This window comes from Plectropomus leopardus, chromosome 2 (assembly GCF_026936395.1).
Source record: "Plectropomus leopardus strain MGB_pleo_1.0 chromosome 2, ASM2693639v1, whole genome shotgun sequence".
Taxonomy (NCBI): Eukaryota; Metazoa; Chordata; class Actinopteri; order Perciformes; family Serranidae; genus Plectropomus; species Plectropomus leopardus.
This window is the reverse complement of record NC_142177.1, coordinates 26,984,388-27,008,098: the sequence shown is the minus strand read 5'-3', so window position 1 is coordinate 27,008,098 and position 23,711 is coordinate 26,984,388. Positions and strand designations below refer to the sequence as shown.

Genomic DNA, 23,711 nt, shown 5'->3' with positions numbered 1-23,711 from the left:
CAGAGGATGCACTGTAAAATGGGGAAACCGTTGAGCTACAGAAAGAGTAAAGGTGGAAAATGTGCTTATATGGAGAGCGAAGGGTAAATGAGGCTGCTGCTGCGGCTGGTAGGTAGAGCCTGCAGAAGGAGGTGGGTCTTGGAAATGGCTGATGCAGGCGGTCTCTACAGGCAATGAGGACTCTTTGTCAGGAGTAGGAAATGAGGTTTCTGTTGTGATTAAAAGGAAGGTTTCTATGGCAATGCAGAGAGCCGTGTGCACCGAGAATTTGCTGGGAGTGGAGGGGGCTAAGTGAGAGTAGAATTTCAAAGAAAGCAGCCTCCTCCATCTCATCTCCCACCGCCGCCACCCCTCTGCCTTTCCACAGCACCCTTTTATCTCTGATAATCTGTTTTCACTGCCACACAGTTGAGACGGCGAGGGGGATTATCCAGAGCAAACCAAGTCACTGGTCGATCAGTCATAAATGTTTACAGACTGGCAGTTTCACTTCCTGAAATTGCGGCTGTTGAAACCTCATTGGAGAAAAAACATGTAACAGATAATTAAAACCACACAACTCAAGCAACATTGTCTCTCTCTCTTGTTTAGGCAGGTACATTTCTGTCTAATCAGCCTCTTTTCTTGTACAACACAACTGAAAAAAAGGTATGATGGCATCAGTGTGACCTTTAAAGCCCAAATATAGTTACACTCTTTGTTAATTGTTTCACTGTTAGTAAAAATATGTTTCTTAAAATAACTTCCCCGTCCTGATGTTCTCTTTTGTACAGAGGAAGTTGCTCTGTGCAGCAGTGACTGCCATCTTTGCCCCAACACAGGCTCACTCCAGGATGTTTGGATAAGATGACATTTGAAACTCATGAGGATCAAAGTAAAGTTTTTTTTATCCTTGCACATTAAAAGCCATTCTGACTGTTACAAGAAAAGATAGATGTTGCTGATATTACATGAAATTAATATGGTATGGAGGGACTGATGATTAATGATTGAGGTGAACATGGACAGAATTGATTGACTGGAAAGGTCACAGTTTATTTAAATAATTACACTGATTTTATCACAGAAATCTTGACGAATGAGGGTTCATTCACATTTGAGAAAAGTCATTATTATTTCACCAAACAAATATGTGTTCAAAATCAGTGTGTGCAGCACTAAAAGCTCCTCACCTCCTTTTTGGAAACACAGACTGGAGGCTTCAGCATGCCAATTACAATTACAAAAGGTTCTGCTGCCCCCAACCTTTCTGTTTGAGCATAGCAGCCAGTATCATGTAACGAGGCCCTGCCAGTGCGGGAGGGCTGTACTGCGACCAGATTGTATAGTCAAAGCCAGATGGCAAGTCACACATCAAAAGGACAGCTGGTTACCAGAATCTGAAAAGGCATCTTTATAGCTCCAAACCTAATTAGTTCCAACTAAATAAATCACACCGAGATGTAACAGACCATGCCAATGATTCATCATAAAAGGTGGCATACACATAACATAATTAAGCTTTAAATGTTTACATGTGCAGGCTGCAACATATAAAAATGGCCAATCAGGCTTGTTCCACCAGCGGCCATGGCCTCAATTGATCTATATTATGATAAACAAAGAAAGCAGGCCCTTCAGCTGCAGATGTTAAGGAAGATGTGCACATGTGCTTCTACAGATCAGGTCAATGTGTCAGATAAGTGCGTCTTCCAGAGAACGCCGTCTGCCATCAAACTGCTGACCGATCTTTGAGGCTTTGGTTGCTGCCTGCCGGACTGAACTCTCTTTCTGTAGAACCTGTAAATCATAGCCAGAAAAATGAACAAAATGTATCATGATGTAATGCATAAATTATCACTTAAGGCTGTAGTTGATCATTTTTACAAAAAAAAAGGGAAATTTGCTGAAACTGTCACGAAATTCACACAGCACTAAATGAGACAGCTAATCTGTGAAAAACTATCATGTTCCTTTGCCTGCTCAATAATAATCATAATAGTAATACATAAAGCACCTTTCAAAACAGTGTTACAAAGTGCTTTACAAATTATACAAAAAATATATGACCCCTCACGCCCACCACAAAAACAACAATAACAACAACAACAAACCATATGACCTTGTAGTACTTTTAATAACCTTACTGCATGTGAACAGAACAGCTTATCAGAGCCAAGAAGTCTGTACTGCAGCTGTCAATCATGTCAATAATTGCTTGTGAACTGCGGTCAAAATGTCAAACTAGGCAGCACTGATCAATTATGAATCAAGATTCTGTTATTGCATTGCTTATTTCTTGCCTCAAATGTTTTCAGAAACATATTTCAGTGTACTGTTTAGCTGTAAAATAAGAATATCTGTCTGGTTGGTGGTGAGGTGCTTGGTACTGTAATTGACTGTGTCCAGTATGGTGGCTGGGTCATAGACTTCCTCATTTTATAGCTAAACAGTACACTGAAATATGTTTCTGAAATGATTTGAGGTGAGAAATAGGCAATGCAGTAACAGAATCTTGACTGATATTTGATCAGTGCTTCCGAGTTTGATAGCTTGGCCTCACACAATCTGTGATTGACATGACTGACAGCTGTGTTAGATACTCCTCGCCTCTGATTTGTTGTTGTTGCAGCTTGGTAGATTGTAGCAAATACCATATGAGGCAGTAGAAAGAGGAGAGGCAAGATTTTTTTACAGGCTATCTGTCTCGTTTCCACCTTTAGAGTGTGGTGACAGTTTCAGCAAACATGACACAAGATTAGGTTCATGAGTTAGTTACCATGCGTGTAGCTTTACAGTTACATATGCAGGAATTGTTGGTCACTCTTTGTAAAAATATTGCCAACAAAAGCGAAAGCTAACCTCAGATTTACTCTCGTTCACTATATATCCATTTTTTTTTTAGTGCCATGCTGAACACCGCAAAATAATAAATAAAATACAGGCAGAGGTTAGAGTCTCCATAAATAAATACAATGCCATACACTTCTGGTCATAAATGATGATTGAGAGGGATATCTATTGTATAAATCTGTATATATTTCACAATGAATTCCTGCATATTAAACCTTGTAGTGTAGGATTTGGATGGCACTAACCCCCTTTAATATTCTTCTGCGCAGTTCTCCCTGTGAAAGTGGCCGCTCCTCCTCGTCAGTGACCGGTGACTCTTCTGCATCATACTCCACACTGACGAGTCCAACCAACGCAGACACACTCATCAACATGATGTTCACCACGTTTAAAGGTATGCATGGATATACTATTTATAACACAGGTAACAAAATGAAGAGACAAAAGAGGTAAAAGGCAGACCTGTTGATTGCAGGTTGAATGCTAACACTCTGCTGAAGCAATTCTGGATTTTGACCCAAAAGAAATTTGGCCAGGTCTTTTGGATTGTAGTCCTTCTCCAGATCCTGTAAGAGTTACAAAGACAGGCACATTATGCTTAAATTCAACAGGAATGTATGTAAGAATAGGTAAGAAGAGACCACAGGTTTCCAGGTTACCTTGGAATTAAGGAAAGCTTGTATGGTGAGCAGCTCGTTGGTTTTCTGTTCCACCAGACCCAGGTAGGACATGATGTTGTTCTCACTGACTCCTGAAGAGGAGCCCAGATTATCCTCTATCACTGAGCTGTCACACTCCATTTTAGAGAATGTGCTGTTCACTCCTGTGAGATAAGGAAGAAACCAGTATCAGGAAAACCTATAACTGTCTGTCCCATTAACAGTCGCTGTATATGTTACCTTAACATACATCTTGTACTATTATCTCTGTACATTGCACAAATTTGCTATGTTCTGAACTTTTTCACATTCCCTGAATAATTATTGTACACACCCTGCACAAAACTCATTCATACTGAAACAGATACATTGCATATATTTGATATGTTATAGTATTTGTTTAAAAAACCTTTTCACATTTTTATTTCAATGTTTCTATTCAATATTTATGCCTTTGGCCATTGCAGTACTTAGATTTTTTTTATATCCTTGTGATATGTTGATTGTACATTTAATGTATGCAAGGACCAAAACAAATTCCTTGTAAGTGAAAACGTACTTGATCTTATTCTTCTATTCTAAATATCCAGCCAAGCAGCATGTTGAAGGGGTTTTTGTAATCACATGTATTTCAGAAACAAAATGTATTTTATAGATCTGTCATTTCCTCCTTAAGTTTATTCATGGAAAAATAATAAAATGTACAACAAATTTTAGGGAAAACTGGTTTCTGTTTAAAAGGACTGCTCAAATTCAACCCATGTAAACTGAATATTCATCTACTATTGGAGATTGCTCTTCATGTGGGTTGAAGTGTATGCTTGCATGTAGACAAATTTTACATTTTCGTATGTTCATCTGACTAAAAGAGTTGAGGTTGCGCTACCTATTTATTGGCATTATAAATGAAATTTTACTAAGTGAACACTGTCCCTATATCCCCTTTAATTACCAAATATATTAATGAAACTACTTAGACAAGTATTGGGAAATCATAGACACGTAAAATAAATTGCTACCAAACCTGTTTTGACCTCGTCCAGGATTTTGCTGATGATGCTGGCTTGGTTTTCATAGTCTTCAGCTTGAGACTGGGTTGTCTTTTGTTGTTCATTGATGTCTCGCACCAGAGAGCGATGATCTTCCTCGTGCTTTAAACCAGCAACTCGAAACTGCTCAATCTCTGCTTGTATCTGCAGATTCACACATTTCAGTAAAGACATTCAAATTTAGAATTTTTTTTTATCAACTAACAAAGTCTATCCAAGAACTAGCAGAACTTGAAGTTATTCACACTGGTTGCTTGTAATTTTTCTGAACAATTAACAATAACAATTGTTTTCTGCTGTTGCACTGAATAGGAGTTTAAAAGACATTGTAAAGTACAAGATTTAATGACGAGTAAATAGAACAAACATACTCACCTGGCTGATTTGATCCCTCAGTGCCTCAGCCTCATTGTTTTGCTCATTTACAAAGTTGAAAAGTGCAAAGTTCCGGTCTTCAACTTCACAATGAAACAGCAATGAGATACATTTAAATGTGTTAAACTGAGACTGATTCACTTTATTATTAAAGTGAGGCTTTAAATTTATTTAACGTAAGTGTTCACTTAAGTTAGATAAATGTAAACTAAATTCAAATACATCATATACATTTTTTAATGTGATTATGGCATCATTGCGTAGTGCTGTAGTGCTGTCTTTCTGAAATGTTCTGGTTGTGTTGACAAGTCTTACCCTGGATGAACCTGGTGACCAGCAGGTCCAGGTTGTCCTCTCCTGTTACAGTCCGAATCTTCTCGAACACCTCCTCTAGAGCGTCAAGTGACTCTTCCCCCGAGTCCATCCTCCTTTGTTCCTTCAGCACGGACACTGTGACAAACAAGCACAAATATCATCATCATCTATTACTGCTTTGACTTATGACTTATTTTTCTTACACACCTATTTAACGAATCACAATCTTACACTGTAATCATTTACATAGACATTTCCAATAGTGCTGCTGCTGGTAAAGATTGAAATAAGTTAACAAACACTGTAAAACATATCCTTTTTTTCTATTACAGTGTTAAAAGAATATCTGGCAGGACTGACTGTGCTGCATGAGTCATACTTCTATTATCATCACTGCTATAATTGCTGATTTTAACAGACTGCTGTTAACAGTAGTCTGTTATATTCCCTGCTATAATTATTATTAGTCATATTTCTATTATTAGATCTGTTAAAGGGAAACTTTGCCAAATTTCAACCAGCTTTATATGTGTAAACATCTCTCCATCTTGCCAGCATCCAGATCCTGCTACTCATCTAGGGCTGTTGCTGTCACAGTCTGCTCTGCCTCTCTCCTCCTGCTGTGAGTGTTTGTGCAACTTACCTGATGCATTCACCTGCCAATCCACTTCACGTTCAAAATTTCAAACTCTGAACTATCACCTGTGAACGTGAGTTCACCCCAGTCTCTCTATGAACTCTGCTCGACCCATGGACTCTGCTCCACCCCAGAACTGATAACTGTCCTTACTTACCTGCAACCTGATTATACTCACCTTTGCTCCATTCAACCTGCCAAAAGATTAAATAAAGCTAATTACCAACTACTCCCCTTCTCTGTTGTGCTGCAATTGGGTCCTAGCACACCCCGTGACACTTGCTTGAACTACGGATTGCACTTCATAATTTTTGTGTAGCTGCCACTTCAAGGGACACAAAGGGTTTGGAAGCGGATCGAGAAAGAGGGCTGCCTCTCTCACTCTGTCATCTCAACCAGTAGAGGCTGATGGCTGCCCACCATCTGGTTCTGCTTTAGGTTTTTGCCTTTACTCTCTTTCCTCTTGCCTCTTTCCTTACTAGTGTCACACATTGTGCTCAATTGCTCTTGGTGGGAATTAAATTAAAAGAGTATGGTCTAGACCCAGAGACCTAAACACAGAGAGTGACAAATAGGCTAATTTTTACTATGCTCGGGTCAGAAGCAGAGCATGCAACATAATTGTTTCAAACCATTCTCACTGTGGCATCAGTAAGTTTTTCTATTGCCTCAGCATCATTTTATTTGTGCTACATGTAGATCAGATATCTTGTGGTCATTGGATTCACTGTATGAGACTGTGCCCAGGCATTTAAAAAGCACACGCTGATAACTGATGAGATTCCCCACTGAATAATCACTGCCAGTGTTGATATCCTCATTAACACTTTAGTCAATATCGTATTTATCAATATGTCAAAACGGCAGTATTACAGTGGCTGCATCCTACCTTGTCTGTGTCCCATCTCATGTCCATCATCCTGCCCGCTCCTCTCGCTGCACTTGGTGGTCATAAACTCTTTCAGGATGCACTCATGTGCAATAACTCTTTCCAGTTCCTTCATCTCAGCGTTGTACTGGGCGAGGTCCTTCTCTGCCTTCTCCCTCATCATCGTCATCTTGGACTGAGCCTCCACCCTGAAAGTTTATCAATAAGATATTTAACAATCAAGTTAAAAATGTGCATACTATGCTGATTTTACACATGACACAGCTGTCTCATGTCTGACCTGGCATCGTAAGCAGCTGTGGACAGGTTGACGATTTCCCCGATCTTCTTACGGACATCGTATAGTTCCTATAACACACAAGAATCAGTAAGAGATGTCTGAGTGGTAAAAACAGCTTGGACATGGAGTTAAATAACAAGTAAGCTAAACAAAAAAAGCTACAGCGTGTTTGGGGCCTTGTCTCTGAAATATCTATGGTTATGAGCTCTGACCTTGTCCAGTCTGTTGTGTAGTTGCTGGAAACGGGCACGCTCAATATGAAAAGTTTGCAACTCCTCTCTCAGGTGGCTGTTTTTGGTGAGCTGCTCATTGAAGCGAGTCAAGGCCTGAACAGAATATAGGACAGATGCAAACTTTAAAATAATACAGTAGAATATTAAATTGTGTGAAGACATGCACTTGTGAAAATGGACAAAGAATAATACAACTTCTACATAACATTTGAAGATCTGTCTTTTAAGGCATTTTGGGGTAATGAATTTACAACTCACTCTGTCCAGTTTGTATTCCAAAGTGCGTATGGCCTTCTGAGTCCGCCGTACCTCAGATCTTTGTTTATCACCAGTACTGATCTCCCCTTTTCTCAGCTCTGCCAATTTCAACTCCACGTTTGCAATCTGCCCATGTTACGGACATACACATGACAGGAACTGTGGTTGGTGACCAAAAACATTAAATAATACATAAAATAAAACTAGGACAAGCATCATATGAAGAAGAAAGGACTTAAAGGGACAGTTGACCTAAAAATTCAAAAATACTTTTTTTCCCTCAACCTGTAGCACTATTTATCAGTCTAGATTGTTTTGGTGTGAGTTGCCAAGTGTTGGAGAGATCAGATACAGAAATGTCTGCCTTCTCTTTAATATAATGGAACTAGATGTCACTTGGCTTGTGGTGCCTTAAGCACCAAAAAATACATTTGAAAAACTACATTTGAAACTTCCAGAAATCATGACTTGATTACGAGCTACTCTTAATCATCAGCAAAACTACGGAAATGGTAGTGGACTTTGGGAAGAGACAGCAAAAGAACTACATCCCCCTTAATATCAACGGGTCCTCGGTGAAAAGGGTGGAGAGCTTCAAATACTTTGGTGTCCTCATCACCGAGGGCCTGACCTGGGTGCTGCATACTAATTAAGTGGTGAGAAAGGAAAGGCTAAGACTGTTTCACTTTAGAGGCCTAATTAAATTCATTGTATCCCCTCAAATATTGAGGAAATTCTACTCCTGCACCACTGAAAGCGTCCTGACGGGCCATATCACTGCCTGGCACAGAAGGAGCGCTGAACGGGACCGTAAGACCTTCAAAGACTGATTTGTTCAGCTAAACACACTCAAGACACTGCTCTACCATACCTTAAGGATGTTTACACCAGGGGCTGCAAAAATAAGGCCCCAGGTCCCAGCCACCTGGATAACAGCCTTCTCTCCCTGGTGAGGTTGAGGGGAAGGTAATAATTACAACAGGCCCACTTTGAGAGGCTCAAGATAAGCTTCTAGCCTCTGGCTACAAGGATCCTAAATGGAGATGAAGACCCTGTCTTAGTTACAGCTCAGCCAAGGAGGATACCATTAATGTTTACAAATCACACTGCCACATGTTTGAGCATGAGTCTATTGTTTCCACTTGCATGGTAATACAGTTTTTGGTGTAGTTTGGTAGAAAAAATAAATTCCTTTGTGAAACTGCCCTCAAAAAGTTCTATAGATTATCTCGAGTAATTGGGACATGATTCCTGGAAAGAGACAAAGCCAAGTGACATCTAGCTCAATTATAAGTTCTGTGAACTGTGTGTCTTTATTTCACCTCTTTGTCTAGCTCATTTTGACACTGCTTCTCTTTGCTCAGCTCCACTTCTATCATGTCCCTCTGCTGCAGCAGAACACGAAGACTCTGGGTGTCCTCACTGTCCTGCTGTTGGCGTGACAAGCTCTTACACGCACCAAGGTTTCGATGCAGCTCCTCCTGCTCCTTCAGCAGCTTCTCTATCTCCTGCCTTCATTCACATAACATAAACCACCAATTGGGCAAATAAATAAAATAAAAACACACAGAGACACTGCTGAAAATGTGATGTAGGTGAGGTGCTGATTCACTGTTGTTTGCGGATCTGCTCCCGGGCCTGAAGGCTGTAAGCCTGCCGATCTCCTTCCATGATCCTGAACTGTCTCTGCAGTCTGGATATTTCTGATTCTGATTAAAAAAAAACAAAAAAGGAAAAAAAACAGTTTAAACATTGTAGCTGTTCTAACCATGCAATTGGCAAAATAGCATTATTTAGACAGCATCAACATGTACTGATAAATAACAACATTACACAAACAACAGTACCTGTGCCATCAATATCCAATTCACTGCTGTCTGAGCGGGCACTTTTGGCAGATCTTCCTCGAGGCATAGTTACACTGGGCTTTACTGGGTAAAATAAAAAAGTAATGCTGTTTACAGAAATTACAGAATAAACCTTTACTTATGGAAATGTCATTGTCCTCCTTAATCAAACCTCGATATTTAGTCGTCTTACATTGCACCTTGTTTTACACTGAACAATGCAGGTTCATCTCTAAAAAAAACAACCAAAAAACACTGAGCGTGCATAGCTGAATTTGCCTTAGACATTTAGATATTTAAATCTAGGTTTACAATTATCAAACTAGCAGGTCATCAAATCTACGCTAAAGGAGGTTCTTGCTAGTGGTTATGATAGACTTAGAATATTTAGCGTACTTACTGTTAGCTTGTATATGAAAGGTATAGAAAAAGTGTCTGTAGTTAAGGAAAAATGCGAGTTATCTCACCTGTTAACAGTTTAAAAAGTAAAAAAACAAAAAACAAAAACAAAAACAGCGCTATTTCCCAGGACAGACGACAGGCCCACAGCAGCCTGAGTTGTTAGCAACCGTTGCTAGGGGACCTAGGATTACCAGTAACTCAATGATGGTGTTCATGTGGCCAGTCTGGGTGGTGAAGAGGTCCCAGTCTGCTTATGCACACACAACCCGACAGGAGGAGCTGTCTGACAAGACTGAGAGGACTGTAGCTGTGAGGACAAAAGAGAGCTGGCTGTCTAAAGGTGTGCTCACGGCTTCTGTGGCCAAACAACACCGTTTGACAAAGGTAAGTTAGCCTAGCCTAGCCTAGCTTAGTTTAGCTTAGCTTGAAAGTTTCCCTTTCAGCCTCCTGTTGGCTTACTTTTTATTTCTCCTTGTGTTAGGTTCACTAACGTCAGTGATGGACGACGTACTAATATCCTCTTATAAAATAAAGGTAACAATGAAGTGTTAACTTCATTAAACTCGTGTAAAATTCACCTAAAAGGCCTCTCCAAGGTTTACCCAAAGTAAATTAACTGCAGCTCTCGTTCCCTTTTCGGGTTTGTCAGAAAGATAAAACTCTAAAGTTTTCTCCTATTCGCACTGTAAGTGCTTCTGTCGTTGAGTCGCTTAAAAAAGATGCTGCAGGTAACTAACTGGGAGGTGTTAGCTGGACAAAAACAACGGGACCATAATATGAAGTATCGCACCGTCCAAATTCACAGTGGATAACACTTGAACAGAAAATAAACCTTTTCTTCACGTTTTCGAAGGTTATTTCCAGGCACTTTAAACAAATAATGGTAAAACTGAATGTGTAAAAGAAATACAAATCAACACATACATATGCCCAAATGTCTATTAAGAAACTTAATGTATATAAAAACATTTCTTCAAAACCTCAGTTGATAAGAGGGATGTTTTTCCCCCTTAAGACAACCTAGACATATTTGTGTATCTTTTCTGTTATTTAAAATAACTTTAGCAAAAGCATGTGATTTTACCAGCAAGGTGAAGCAGTGGTGAAAGACGTATGTAATTGCTTTTTTAGTGCAGAAATACTCTTTTACAAGTAAAACTAATGCATTTAAACATTTACTTAACATTAACTAAAAACACCAGTACTATTAGCTTCAGAACATATACTTAAAGTATCAAAAGTAAAAGTTGAAGCTTATTGTTGTTTTAAGTAAATGTAAGGCAGTTTTTTTGGTTACATATATATATATATATATATATATATATATATATATATATATATATATATATATATATATATATATATATATATGAATATGCTTTATATAACATTACTGCTGGCTTGGGTAGCTTGAGAATTTATCCTTGCATAATCAGTTAAGTTTTATTGATATTATGATATCATAATTTATGTATTAATTATATTTTTTATCAGCCTATTACATTTTTTTGTAAAGAAAGTTTTCAAATAAAGGTTGTGGAGTGAAAAACAGATACAACATTTCCCTCTGAAATGGAGTTTAGTAGAATTATAAAGCTGCAGAAATTGCAAACACTCAAGTATGCACAAGTACCTCAAAATTATACTGAAGTACAGTACCTGGTGTAATTAGGCTATTTTTTTCACCACTGACTTAAGGTAGAAAGTACACACTGTTTTTAAAGTATGGAGCCTTGAGGTCGAGAAAGATAATATTCATTTTATAATAATAATTTAGATTGAATACTTGTATGCACACAAGATAATAATTTGTACACATAAAGTTATTATTTTTTGAAATGAGACTTAAAACAACTCCAGCGTGAGTGGGTCTAATAAGCATCATCTGCTAGAACGTGTTTTTAAACTTAAGTAAATTTTGATAACAATACATTAATTCAATGCTTGTCTACTTTTATTTAGTTAAATAATCTGAGGATGATTTCTGCTGATGGATTGTTCATGCATATGTATTGTTTTTCTTAATCATGCTAAGGACAAATACAAAGAAAACAAAACCCCCCTTTTTTTAGTTGCTGCTTTATTGTTATACATATTGCATAAATTTTAGCAGTGTTAACAAGAAAACTCTTAGCCATGATAAAAACTTAAAAAATGTAAGTTATAAAATGTTTCTATACTTTGTACATAAGGAATATATGTGTATTATGTTTTCCATTATTACATATTGCATCATATGTCAACTTATTAAAGCCTAATGTAAGGTATGCTTCATAGCCCATACTGGAGACCTAAGCGAGATGATTATATGAAACTCCAACATTCTCTGTTCGCATATAGAGCACGCAAAATGAAAAATTTACAAGATATGTGATTATTACACATTCTTTCTTTGAGTTTTTATTTATAAAACTGCATTAGTTTATTTCTCTTTCTGTGGCTGTAGTTCCTCCTGAGCTTGTGTAAGTGGGACGCCCTCCAGAAAGGTACAGAAGTGTTCTGCTGTATTGAGCTCAGGTTTCCACAACAGCAGGTAGCATTTTGGGAAGTAGTAGGCTACCACCAGTCCCAAGTTGCTTGCCAGGGTAAAAAACACATGGACGATTGATTTGTTCTTGTGACTCAAGCCTATGTAGATCGGAATAAAGGTCACCCAAATCACACAGTAAATCAGGGAGGAAAAGGTGATGTCCCGGGCAAGGTTGTACTGATGTAGAGGCTTTGCTGCCATGAAGGTGCACATGAATGACATCAGAGCCAATGCACCATTGAAACCTTGTATCACGGCAAATCCAGTCAAGGGGGACATTGGACATGCAAGAAAAGACTTCAAAAAGTCTATTTTCATTTGTGCCTTATATTCAGACAGCGAGAGCCCTTCTGCAACAAACCAGCCACAGAGACCAATCTGCAGAGCACAGCAGACCAGCACAAACAGCCAGCTCCCAGGGCCTCTTAGTATGTGGAGGTGAGAGGAAGCCATCTTTGGGAACTCTGTCACGTAGAGTATCTGTTTAAAAAGAAAGGTTTGCATCCTGATTACAACATGTGCTCTTTATTTTGTCCTAATGTATTTTCTAACTATTTTCATCCTCACCTGTAGTGAGATGAACGTGATAATGGAGAGTGCCACTGTTTGGAAAATGGAGGTGAGGGGCAGCTGAAGACGACACACCACGTCCCCTGGCTGCCCTAGGAAGAGCACCAGACTGAGGCAAGCTCCCATCAGGCTTAGCAAAGCCACAAAACTCAGGACTCCCCCGGAGGCTGCTACCAACAGGGTCCCCCGGTACTTCAGGAACACAACACCCACTGACACCTGACATGCCAGGAGCAGCACCCCGCCCAGCACCATTTCCAGAGCCTCAGATGTGTTCCAGGACAAAACGTCAAAGGTGGGGTAAGTGCAGTTAGTGCTGCGGTTGAATGACCATTGACCTGTGGGGCAATCAGTGCACTGGATGTCCTCTATGAGTCAGAGAGCACAACAAGAAATGTGGTTTGATTCAAGTGGAAACAGACAACTTTTCAGCTTTCCCTCCTCTAGCGTTTTCAAGTGATGTTATTGTTAGCACTGCTGTCGCAAAAGCAACCAGATCACATTTTGTTTTCCTCAGCTTAGCAACTACCAGCAACACAGTACACACTACACTAATTTGTTTCCAGTTACTTTGGTTGTTCCACCATTCACCATTTCTGCTACTGGGGTCTAGGGTTATAAGTTTCACCTATGCTTCTGACTGTAGTAACATAATAACCTGGAGACTTTATTTATTTACATTGGATCCCTGTTAGCTGTTACCATAGCAACAACTATTCTTCCTGGGGTCCTAGCTCATAGTCAGAGCTAAGATGGCAAACTCTTATTGCTTCCTACATTCTTAACGGCAGTACATTACCGTTTCACTCTTTTCGTTCTTACCTTTCACAATAAAAGCCCTAGACGTGCACAGCACCACTGCTTAAGAAAGAACTTAAATTCACTCAGAGCATTTGCTGAAAGACCACCATAGACCATATAAAATAATGGACATGGCTAGTATGATGTCATCCGTTGTTTTTTGGACTGCATTTTTGAGGCCTTCAGTTTGGCATTTAATCCCTTGCCCTCTTGCTTTTTTTTGAGCCAGAAGTGACCATGTTTGGAGCGATGGTGGATCTGACTCAGACTGTAACGCAACTTGCAGACAGTCTGTCACTCAAGCTGTCCCACTCTTACCTGATCATAACTTTAAGCTTTAATAAAATCTTAACAGTTGAGTTATTTAGAAATTCAACCCCTGTGATGTTATCATGAGCAGGGAAATTAGCTATAGAGACCAAAGCCCAAAGGCCACATGGGTGTCTATGAGGATTGACTCACTTTTGCAGCCAGCCTCAAGTGGTCATTCGAGGAACTGCAGCTTTTGGCACTCCTGTGTTTGTCTCATTTTTAAGCTGTGTAGGTTGCTGCTTGGAGGCAACTCAACAAAATAGCTAACAGGAACCTCCACAAACTTACACCCACAATCCACTTACCTTTTTGGTTGTGCAATGGTCGACGTTTGTACTGTATATCAAACCTTCAAGCTTGTAGGGAACCAATATATTCGTTGATGGTGTCACTATTCTATAACCATTACTGTGCAATTGACATTTATTCTATTATTCTCTATTATTATTCTTTCATCTATTGAGTTGAAGCAAAAGCCCTTGCCCATTTCCATTTTAAAAAATCAAATCAAACTATTACTGTATGTGACATGGTTTGAGTGATTCATCATGAAAGGAATACCATAATATCAGCACTTTCGGAAATAACTAAATAATACTTATTAAGTGTCCTGCAAAGAGATTAGATGAGAAGATCAATACCCCTCTCATATATGTGAATTAAATCTGGAGATACATCCAGCAGCTGGTTAGCTTAGTTTAGACATGCCGGAAAACAGGTTAGTTAATAGTAGAAAGCAGCATGGAGGCCAGTGAAAATGTTACAGTTGGTCCTATTTTTTTAATAGTTGATACTTATTCAGTCTCTCTGTCAAATTTGATGCAGACTTATGACGTTCAAGCGCTGCTTGGATTCAGACGGTGTTTTCTGGTGGATTGTTATCGCATTGCACTGGCAAAGGGGGTAAAATTAGTTTGTCCATCATTGCCGATCAGAGCTGCAGTTGATAAATACCCATGACTACTGCACAGTCTCTCCACCCAGGTGTGAATGCTGACTGTGACCATTACAATTAAATAACAAATAAGCCAGATGATAGCAGGTGTTTTTTTGTGAAGTGGGCAAAGGCCTTAATTAACATTCTTTATCTTGTTTGTATAATTAGTATACAAACTTAAGTGTGAAAATGTTTTCTTAGGTGCATTTTGATATACTGGACAGAGCCCAACTAGCTGTTTTTTCCTGTTTCCAGTATTTCTGAAAGTGATATGAATCTTTAGCTCTCTGCAAATCCAATAAGCATATTCCCAAAATGTTGCACTCTTCCCTTAGTTAAGGAACAAGTATTTGATAGAAAACACATTACCCTTATTTTCCTGGTAAGTGCCTCTCACACAATCAATACAGTCAAAACAACAGGAGTGGAAGCCTTTGACTCTGCGGACCTGGCCTGTATCACACTCTGCCGAACAGGTCGACTGAGGAACCTGCAAAAGTTGTGGCATTGCGGTTAGCAGTGTTGTGGGAAGAAATAACATTTTAGCAACCATAAGGTGGATTTTAGCCACAAAGCTTTTCAGGTATACATGCTCTAAAGTTATTATCGGATAGCTGAAATTACCTCTGAAGTTTTAGTGTGCCATTTGAAGAGGGTTTTGTTGATGGTCAGCTGTTCATAAAAGCTTCCAACATCTATGAAGTTGACCTCTGAAGCATTCCAGATCCACTCAATCATACTGTATCCTATGTTTGGGTTGCCTTGACTGTCAAACTGTAAATGTTTGCCATTTATGTCTACAGAGGTATTCTTTAAAACCTCCAACAGCTGCAGAAGAAGATTTTTTTGTTCATTAAGTAATCTCAATGTTGTTAGAAAATCATTTGAACTTCCAAATACCTGACCAAGAAAGAAAAGCTGTCACCTTCCAGGGATAAACTTTGGTTTCAGATCCGTGCATACAGGCAGTTGAGTTGCATCCCAGCAGGTTGTGCAATGCCTGTGCCACACTGTAGATGGCAGCATACACACTGAAAGCCGTGCGCTTCACTCCAGGGTCTTCCACCAAGCTGATATTATCCATCGACAAGCTCCAGCACTGTGGGCAGGGATTGTCAGGATTGCCTTTGGACACTAGTGATGGAGCAGGCGTATTTTCCCTCTCCTCACTCAGTTTGGTGAAGAGTGCTTTTGTGTAGTTGGTGAGCAGATCCAGAGTCTGTATCTTGTCAATGAATCCAATTACTGTACCGATTGATTGGATATTGGGGATGGAAGTTATTTGATTATTGATGGCCCAACTTGTGCTTGCAATCCACACAGCTGTTACATTATTCTTTATGACCTAAAGCAGATCAGATGAGATTGTTAGTGCTGAACAGAATATAATCTACCCACCAATAACATGTAATATTGTGGGAATTAATCCACTCACTTCTTTAAAAAAGATCTCAGCTGGCTCAACAAGAGAAAACACCACGACCACTCCCACTTTGGTTGCTTTGATATTTTGGATAATGGTTTTGATTGCTGGTGCTGGGTCAGTGTACACCGGAATCAGCCCCTGATAAGCCACACAGACCGACATGTTTTCTGCTTTTTTGGAGAATTCCTGCACACCTCGTTGCCCATACTCCTCCTCACTGCCCACCACGGCCACCCAGTTCCACTTAAACTCCCTCAGCAGCAGCACCATGACATCCACTTGCCATCTGTCACTGGGCACCGTACGGAAGAATGATGGGTAGAGAAGTTTGTTACTGAATTTGTCACTGGTGGCACCGTAGCTAACCTGATGGGAGAAGCATCATGTTATACCACTTATGAATTTTCACTGACGTTACCCAGAAATGCTCCATTATTGACGCGTAAGGCCTAATGCACATTAGAGCTGCAACAGTTGATCGATTAGTTGTCTTTTTCAACAATTAAATTAATCGCCACCTATTTTTAAAATTGTTTCAGGGATATGAGTAATTTTTTAAGAAGTAAAAGTCCAAATTGCCCAATTCCAGCCTCTTAACCCTTTGAAACCTGGATCAGTATCATTTTTCTTGTGCTACATTCATATGCCTTTTACATGCATTTAAACCTCTGAAATGTGAGACTTCTTTAAAAAACATTGAGTCGCCAGCTTAGCATGAAATGTCCCACAAATTGTAAGAAATTGTAAAAGGTGATAACAAAATTACCTGAAAGTTAGCCTTATGCTGCAAAAAGAGCAAGAGAGAGCAATAATTATTTGAAGATGATCAGATAACTTAATCTTTTAATTAATGTCTAGCTAATTTTTGGGTAATTTATTGGAAAGTTGCTCCTTGCCACCTTTCCATGGTTCTTAATGAAGTTAAGCCAATTTGCTCAAAGAGATAAATGTAAATATTTTCTGATGTTTTTCCTCCTCTACTGAAGTTAAGTAATTATCTTTAGGTTCTATATAAAACAAGACATTTGAGGACATCATCTTGGCCTTTGGGAACTTATGACATTTGATGGATCAAATATCCAACCAAATAACTGAGAAAATAATCAAATGATTCATTAAAAACCAAAATAATCATTAGTTACAGCTGTAATGCACACGTACTGTTGTTGTAGGATAATTTTCACTGCAAGTGGGCAGTTGTTCTCTAAGTAACTACATTTGAAAAAATGAAAAAGGCAAAAAGATTAACAATTGACAGTAATGAATGAAAAAATATATGGAAGTAATCATCTCCTGTAGCAAGTATTTATCTCCTTTTAACAATTTAAGACTCATTTCCCTCTGGGATAAAAAAAAATCAATTTCCTGGGGAAAACTGTAGAGGCAGATTTTTAGCTTTACTTTGAATATTTACTTGCAGCACTAGGAAAATGTCAAATCAGCCCATGACGTGAGCCGACATATGTCTGGACGTTATTTGTAACCAAACCTGTGGCATCAGAAAGAATCCCAGGAGCTTTCCAATGACCGACACCATTTCCGAGCTATAAGGACCAATCACGGCTGATATGCTGGTCTCGTAGTTGGTGTAATTGCACCTCACAGACAGCGCTTTGCTGGATTTTGCAGTGAGGAAAGACATGGTAGGCTTCACAATGACCGCAGATTGTCTGCAAGTGTCGTAGATTTGATAACCCAACTTGATGCCAGGGAGCAGACCTTGGTTTGCGTTGATTTCATCCACTGCGTATTTCATCACTAGAGCGAGGCCCAGTCCGTTCTCATATAATCTGTGACACAGAAAACAAGGGGAAGCCTTGTTAGTTGAGCACATACACGTTAGTGCAGAATCTTAAAAAAACAGGGTCGTCACCTCCCAAAAAGTGCATTTTTTCACAACCTGTTACCTTTCACAGCTGATGTCGTTCGGCTCCGTTCTCTGGCTGAGGTTGCTGGTGATCAGGTTGATGGGAAAGAGCCCTCCGAGCATAACGTCCCCAGACAAATTGAAGAGACTGGTAGAAATGTTGTGGAACCATTCAGTTGAACTTGTGCTGCAGCTCAGCCTGAGTGCCCAGCACAAAACCAGCAGAGCGACAGGTGCAACCATGATGCAGATAAGCTGGAGACCGAAAGTCGAGTGATGAGAACAACATGTATGTGTCAGTACATCAGTTGTTGTATGCAAAACCAAGCCCAAAAGTGAATCGGTTGGATCGGCTCCTCCTCTTCCTGGCCACCTGAATGTGTAATACCAAACTGCAAATCAGATGAAATGGTCCTTTTAGTATCACCCACATTTCCATTAGTGGTATAAATTGACATGAAATGAAAGCTCAGCAACCCTTTTACTTTACGAATGAATGTGTTTTTATATAAAACGTAAAGTCAAATTCCATTTACGTGCACAAATAAAAAAAGCAATTTTGATTAGTTTACATTGTTATCAGAAAGTGTCCCAATATCATGATTTTTTCTAAAAGGATTGAGCTTTAATTCTGAAAGAATTTTGAATGATGACATTTTATTTAATGGCAAGCTTTTTTTGTTTGTAATTTAAGAAATTATATGACATACACTGAAGTTACAGATAGCAATAGAAAAGAAACAAAGCTAAGGAAAATATACAACACTAAAAAAACATAGTATAAAAGTAAATAATGATAATAACTGGTACAAATATTCATATGAAGAAATTTAACTGAATACATTCATTGCATTAGATATAATTTACCAATAATTTATGGCATTATTGGTTGTCTTATTTGTAAGGCATTGCATGTGATAAGGACAGACTAACACTGCACCTTATGTGTATGTATATGTGTGTCGTGCAAGTGGTGTTCATCTTTCCGGAGCATTTTCCTGATATTTGTTTGTGGTTACAGTGTAATTATCTGTCTGGAGATGAGCACATTAAGGACAGTGAATGCCTTTTTTGCCTACTGGCCCTGAGTTATTATCACTTTGCAAATATTACTTTGTGTGGGTAATGGCTCATGTTGCGAAAATTAATACAACATTAACCTTGTCACTGCAACCATTGTGCTGTTATAAGAACCAGAACAAAACATCAGTATTGACACTGATGCTCATAATATGCTTTATGTTAAGAGCTTTTGTATTGACTGTTTTTATTTCTTCTTGTGTTTTGCATTCACCTCAGTGTTGCTTTTGCATATACATTTGCATGCAACACTGGACGTTTGTCAGCCATACAAAGACATTGACATATTTCCTTCCAAGCTATTTGCTTAAACCTACAGTAGACATAGTCCTCCTTTACTATATATTAAATAAACATAATATTTTGATTCATAACTTGCATAGTTCTCATGCTGTCACAGCTCCTGGCTACTTTTTTTTAAAAGCTGTCAAGCACTTTGAACTATTTTTTGTATAAATACTTCACTGTACAGACAGTGTAAGAGCCTCCTGTCCACCTGACGTGCAGGTGTTTGGACTGTGGGTGGAAACTTGATCATCCAGACAAAACCAATGTGAATTTAGGGAAACATGGAAACACTAGTTGGAAAAAACAACAGCTGAACCATCATTCTGCCTTATATCCAACTTTGAAAAAGCAACTTTTTTTACTGAGCTGCCTTCTGGTGAAAATAAGAATAAAAATGGCACTTTGAGTTTTAAAACAAACAATATTTTCCATAAATGTTTCCTGGGATTATAATTGGGTTTTGGTAAGATTTAGACTGCCTATGATAGTTTACAGAATATTTGTAACTTTTTGTAAACTAATTAGTTAAGATTTAACAATTCAACTATTTTGCTGCAGAATGTCCATAAAGTGTGACATTTCACAAACCTACCTACTTATTCACTGAATAATTTAGTTGAACCTGAACTTTTTTTATCCTATGCAGCATTGGCTGAATGAATAGTTCAAATTCAACTAAATTATTCTGAGAATATGTAGAGAATTGTCTCTGGGGTATTCAATATTTTTCAGGCCAAGCATCCCTTTGCCCTATAAAACTGAGTTGCACTTCAGGTAATTCTCTGAATATTTTCTGGTCTTTATTATGGATCTCTCTTTTGCACTTGTCTGTAGCTGTTAAGTAAGCAGCAGTTTTAGCATGGCTAGGTGAATTAGCCTCACCCTCTGTGCTTTTACCAGAGGTTTCTGAGGTGTGTCAGTCTCTTGTTTGAAAAACTATCAAACAATTCATTGTGGTTCAAAAGAATAGTTCATACAAGTAAGAGTAAAAAATACAGCTAACTGGCCAAAATGTAAAAAAAAAAAAAAAAAAAGCTCACGATTGTAGGAAGGATTCATGGTTAAAAGTCTGTACTATTGTGTCCTTTAACTTAAATGGGTTTTATGAATAGGATATGAATTCATTTCAATGTGTATTTTCAGACATGTTTTAATGATTAAAAATGTCTTCAATCAAAAAAAACATGATTGAGCAGTGATTACATAGCCCCCCTTTAGTAACTTTAAGGACTCCCTAAGGTTCACGATCCCCCTGTTGAAGACCCAGCCGCCATAGATAAACAATTCCAGACAGATTATCTCATCTTTCTGTAATTCAAATCCTGTTGTATATAATCTTTTACATCTGCACGGTGAACTGGGCTTACCTGTTTCAAACAAAGGCTAAATATATATATATTGTCTGCTATTGCATCACTAAAGTAAGACTTAAGCAGGGAGGGAAAATTAAGTAAATACTAATAATCACATGTCACAGGCTTGAGGGTATACAGTAGGTTAGAAACAACTGCAGCACAGGTAAAACTGACAGAACAAGATGCATTAAGTAAAACCAGAAACAAAAGCTGCACTGCTTCATACTAGGAAACAAGTTGAGTTTTGCCTGTCCACTTTACTGCTCTTTGATGTCTGCATGTTCACTTTCATACAAAGTCACACACAGTCAGTGGAGGGAGTGTTTTATTATTTTCCTCACATGAGTATTCCTCTGACTCACATGTGAACACATGTAATTTGATTATTAATACTTAAAGAATTAGTTGCTGAACCGGGCAGTGACAGCCACAACACAAAGCAATTACCAAACACACCGTACAGTGTTACTCCTTTTAGTTGTCGTTCATTAATGATTGACTGTGCTGTATAGTTGGTTCGTATGAGCCCAATTTATCCTTTACATTGTTTTTTTTCTTACAATAACTTTATGTGTTTTATTTGGGTTTTTTTAACTATAACACATATTACATATACATAAAATAGTCTTGGCAGCAAACATGGTTTATAATAAAATGAATAGGCAAGCCAAAAACTAAACAAAACAAACAAGTAAAAAACAATCAAAAACATAAGCAAAACAGTAGTTGGACAGTAGAGGGATAACATGGGCAACAACACTTTATTACTATAAACTGAGTATTTTTTCACTATATTTTTTATTTGCGATGGCCCCGACCCCACTGTCTTTGGTTTTATTGGTCTTTATCAATATTTTATTTTAAAAAGTACATGGAGATATTTTCAAAAACTGCCAGCTTTTCTTTTGTAATATATAATGTTAGTTTTTCTATAGCAACACATGTTGATCCATAACACCTCCTTAACATATTGCTTTATACTTGGTATGTTCACATCTTTCCATCCTGTCGTTATTGTTTTCTTAGCTTGTAAGAGACACAAGTCTATTAGCACATGGTCACTCTTCTTGGTAATAAAATCACCTGGATAAATCACCACGATGCACAACTTTGGCTAACTAGAGATTTTTTTTTTAGTTTTGTTATTTGGCATTTACATTGGTTTTCTAGTATTAGTTTATACAAAGACATATTTGTCTTTTTGTTTTAATTATTTACTTGACAAATATACTCAAAATCAGTTTTTGTTCATTGACATTTTGCACTGGATTTCATGTCATATCACAATATAGAATGTTAAGTGTTCCTCCTTATAGTTTTGCATTGAATAACGCACCTTTATCTTAACAAAGTTTTACTGTGCACTACTGCAAGTTCTTTTTTTTTATATGTAATTGCAACTTTTCCTCATGTACATTTATCTCTTGAGGCAAAAAAGGCTGATTCAAGACGTATCAGTTTACAGGAAGGGTTTGTTCAGGGACATAAAGGAGGTATTCTGTTGCCTATCTTGTTAAGTCATCTTGACGTGAGAAGAGCGGTGATGACACTCCATGTTTTTCTTTAGTACAGCCTGTCTGCTCGTTCCACCAACAGATCATTCTTTCAAACAAGCCAGCATTCAAAGTTTCATCTTCTCTGTGAAAACTCAGGCACTTTATGTGCCGAAACTTTTAAAAAAGCTTACATGTGTCTTTTTTGTTGTTGAGGTGGTGTTTCTGCTCTGTTCTCATGTGCAGACAGTAGATTAAGATTAACATCTTGTTTATGTTTGAGCAGCTTTCTTTCACAAGCATGAATTCACCTTTGGCCTTGCTCTGTGTGTCGTAGGTAACTACGCAAAACTTTCATTGATGATATTCACCAGCGTCACACACATGCAAGCACATCTGTCTGTTTTGTTTCCAGGTATTAAATCATTTCTCAGCAGCCTAAATAGAAAATAATTGGTCATAAAAGTCAGCTGCCTCTGTGTTGTTCAGAACAGTAAATGCATGATAATAACATTGTGGTCTGCAGCTGGTAGATGTAATGTCTCCAGTGGGATGAATGATTTTTACACCTCAGATTACAGAGTATTTCAGAAAATGCAGTGCTAGTGGTTTTGGTTGTGTATGTACATTTTGTGATATTGGTTGGAAGTGATGAATGGAACTTTGTTTGTGGTGCATCAGCATTGAAAAATGACAACAACAACCAATTTAGATGCAGTTACTGTGGATAATGAAAATATATTTTTTAACCCACAGTTTTTATTCAAACTACCCTCTATTGAAAACCTGTGAAAACCATCAACTGTGTTTTGTGCAGGACGAAAGTAAAACCAAATTTCTGTGCATGGCTGGATACCATTGTAATTTTAGTTTTGTTATCTTAGTCTATTCCATACACACAGCATGGTTTGCACGTCTGTCCGCCACAGAAGAGATCTCTTCTGTGTTGTTTGTAACTGTTTATTTATTTATTTAACCTTTATTATACCAGGTTGGTCACATTGAGATTAGTTATTAATTATTTTCATTATCGAGTAATCTGCAGATCATTTTCTCCATTAATTGATTGAAAGTACAGCACTGATTTAGTGTTGCACTTCTAGTATTTTTTTGGAATTCCATCTATTCTCCATTCCTGTCAAAACATGGTACCTATATTACCCAAAATGCAATTTGACCGTGCACAGTTCAGTCAGAGATAAGAGAGAAGTGGTTACTGTAGCCTTAAGCCCGTTCAGAGATAAGGACTGGGCTACAGAGGTCTGGCAAACTCACT

The 23,711-nt window shown here is 38.3% G+C and overlaps 2 protein-coding genes and 1 long non-coding RNA gene across 3 annotated transcripts in view; 1 reads left to right on the top strand and 2 right to left on the bottom strand.

The window, feature by feature from the left end:
• Positions 1-1,005: 1,005 nt before the first annotated feature.
• Positions 1,006-9,975, bottom strand: odad1 (outer dynein arm docking complex subunit 1). The gene is made up of 15 exons (XM_088089462.1): positions 9,842-9,975; positions 9,375-9,458; positions 9,140-9,236; positions 8,850-9,039; positions 7,528-7,653; positions 7,249-7,362; positions 7,037-7,104; positions 6,757-6,944; positions 5,231-5,365; positions 4,916-4,998; positions 4,516-4,684; positions 3,492-3,655; positions 3,295-3,398; positions 3,078-3,168; positions 1,006-1,779 (listed from the first exon to the last, which is right to left on the bottom strand). The coding sequence occupies exons 2-15, from the start codon at positions 9,439-9,441 to the stop codon at positions 1,675-1,677; spliced, it is 1,701 nt and encodes a 566-aa protein (XP_087945588.1). The 5' UTR covers positions 9,442-9,458; positions 9,842-9,975; the 3' UTR covers positions 1,006-1,674.
• A 64-nt stretch (positions 9,976-10,039) lies between these two features.
• LOC148190225 (uncharacterized) overlaps positions 10,040-23,711 on the top strand; it is a 48,442-nt gene continuing 34,770 nt past the window's right edge. Inside the window, exons 1-2 of the long non-coding RNA XR_015779153.1 lie at positions 10,040-10,160; positions 12,880-13,176. This is a non-coding gene — a long non-coding RNA (uncharacterized LOC148190225). The remainder of the gene's footprint in view (positions 10,161-12,879; positions 13,177-23,711) is intronic.
• Positions 11,840-19,262, bottom strand: tas1r3 (taste receptor, type 1, member 3). Its single transcript, XM_042498018.2, has 8 exons — positions 18,260-19,262; positions 17,842-18,142; positions 16,362-16,718; positions 15,852-16,271; positions 15,551-15,754; positions 15,296-15,416; positions 12,874-13,244; positions 11,840-12,786 (listed from the first exon to the last, which is right to left on the bottom strand). The coding sequence occupies exons 1-8, from the start codon at positions 18,460-18,462 to the stop codon at positions 12,199-12,201; spliced, it is 2,565 nt and encodes an 854-aa protein (XP_042353952.2). The 5' UTR covers positions 18,463-19,262; the 3' UTR covers positions 11,840-12,198.

Bases quoted from the DNA above. Each gene is read 5' to 3' on its own strand.
- tas1r3 (XM_042498018.2), bottom strand. From the start codon at position 18,462: ATGGTTGCACCTGTCGCTCTGCTGGTTTTGTGCTGGGCACTCAGGCTG. The intron at 18,143-18,259 runs GTAACAGGTTGT...TCTGTGTCACAG, and splicing joins AACGACATCAGCTGTGAAAG to ATTATATGAGAACGGACTGG. The intron at 15,755-15,851 runs GTGACAGCTTTT...CTTCTTCTGCAG, and splicing joins CCAAAGTTTATCCCTGGAAG to CTGTTGGAGGTTTTAAAGAA.
- odad1 (XM_088089462.1), bottom strand. From the start codon at position 9,441: ATGCCTCGAGGAAGATCTGCCAAAAGTGCCCGCTCAGACAGCAGTGAA. The intron at 4,685-4,915 runs GTGAGTATGTTT...GTGAATCTGCAG, and splicing joins TGAGGGATCAAATCAGCCAG to ATACAAGCAGAGATTGAGCA. The intron at 1,780-3,077 runs GTTAGTGCCATC...TATGATTTACAG, and splicing joins GCAGAAGAATATTAAAGGGG to GTTCTACAGAAAGAGAGTTC.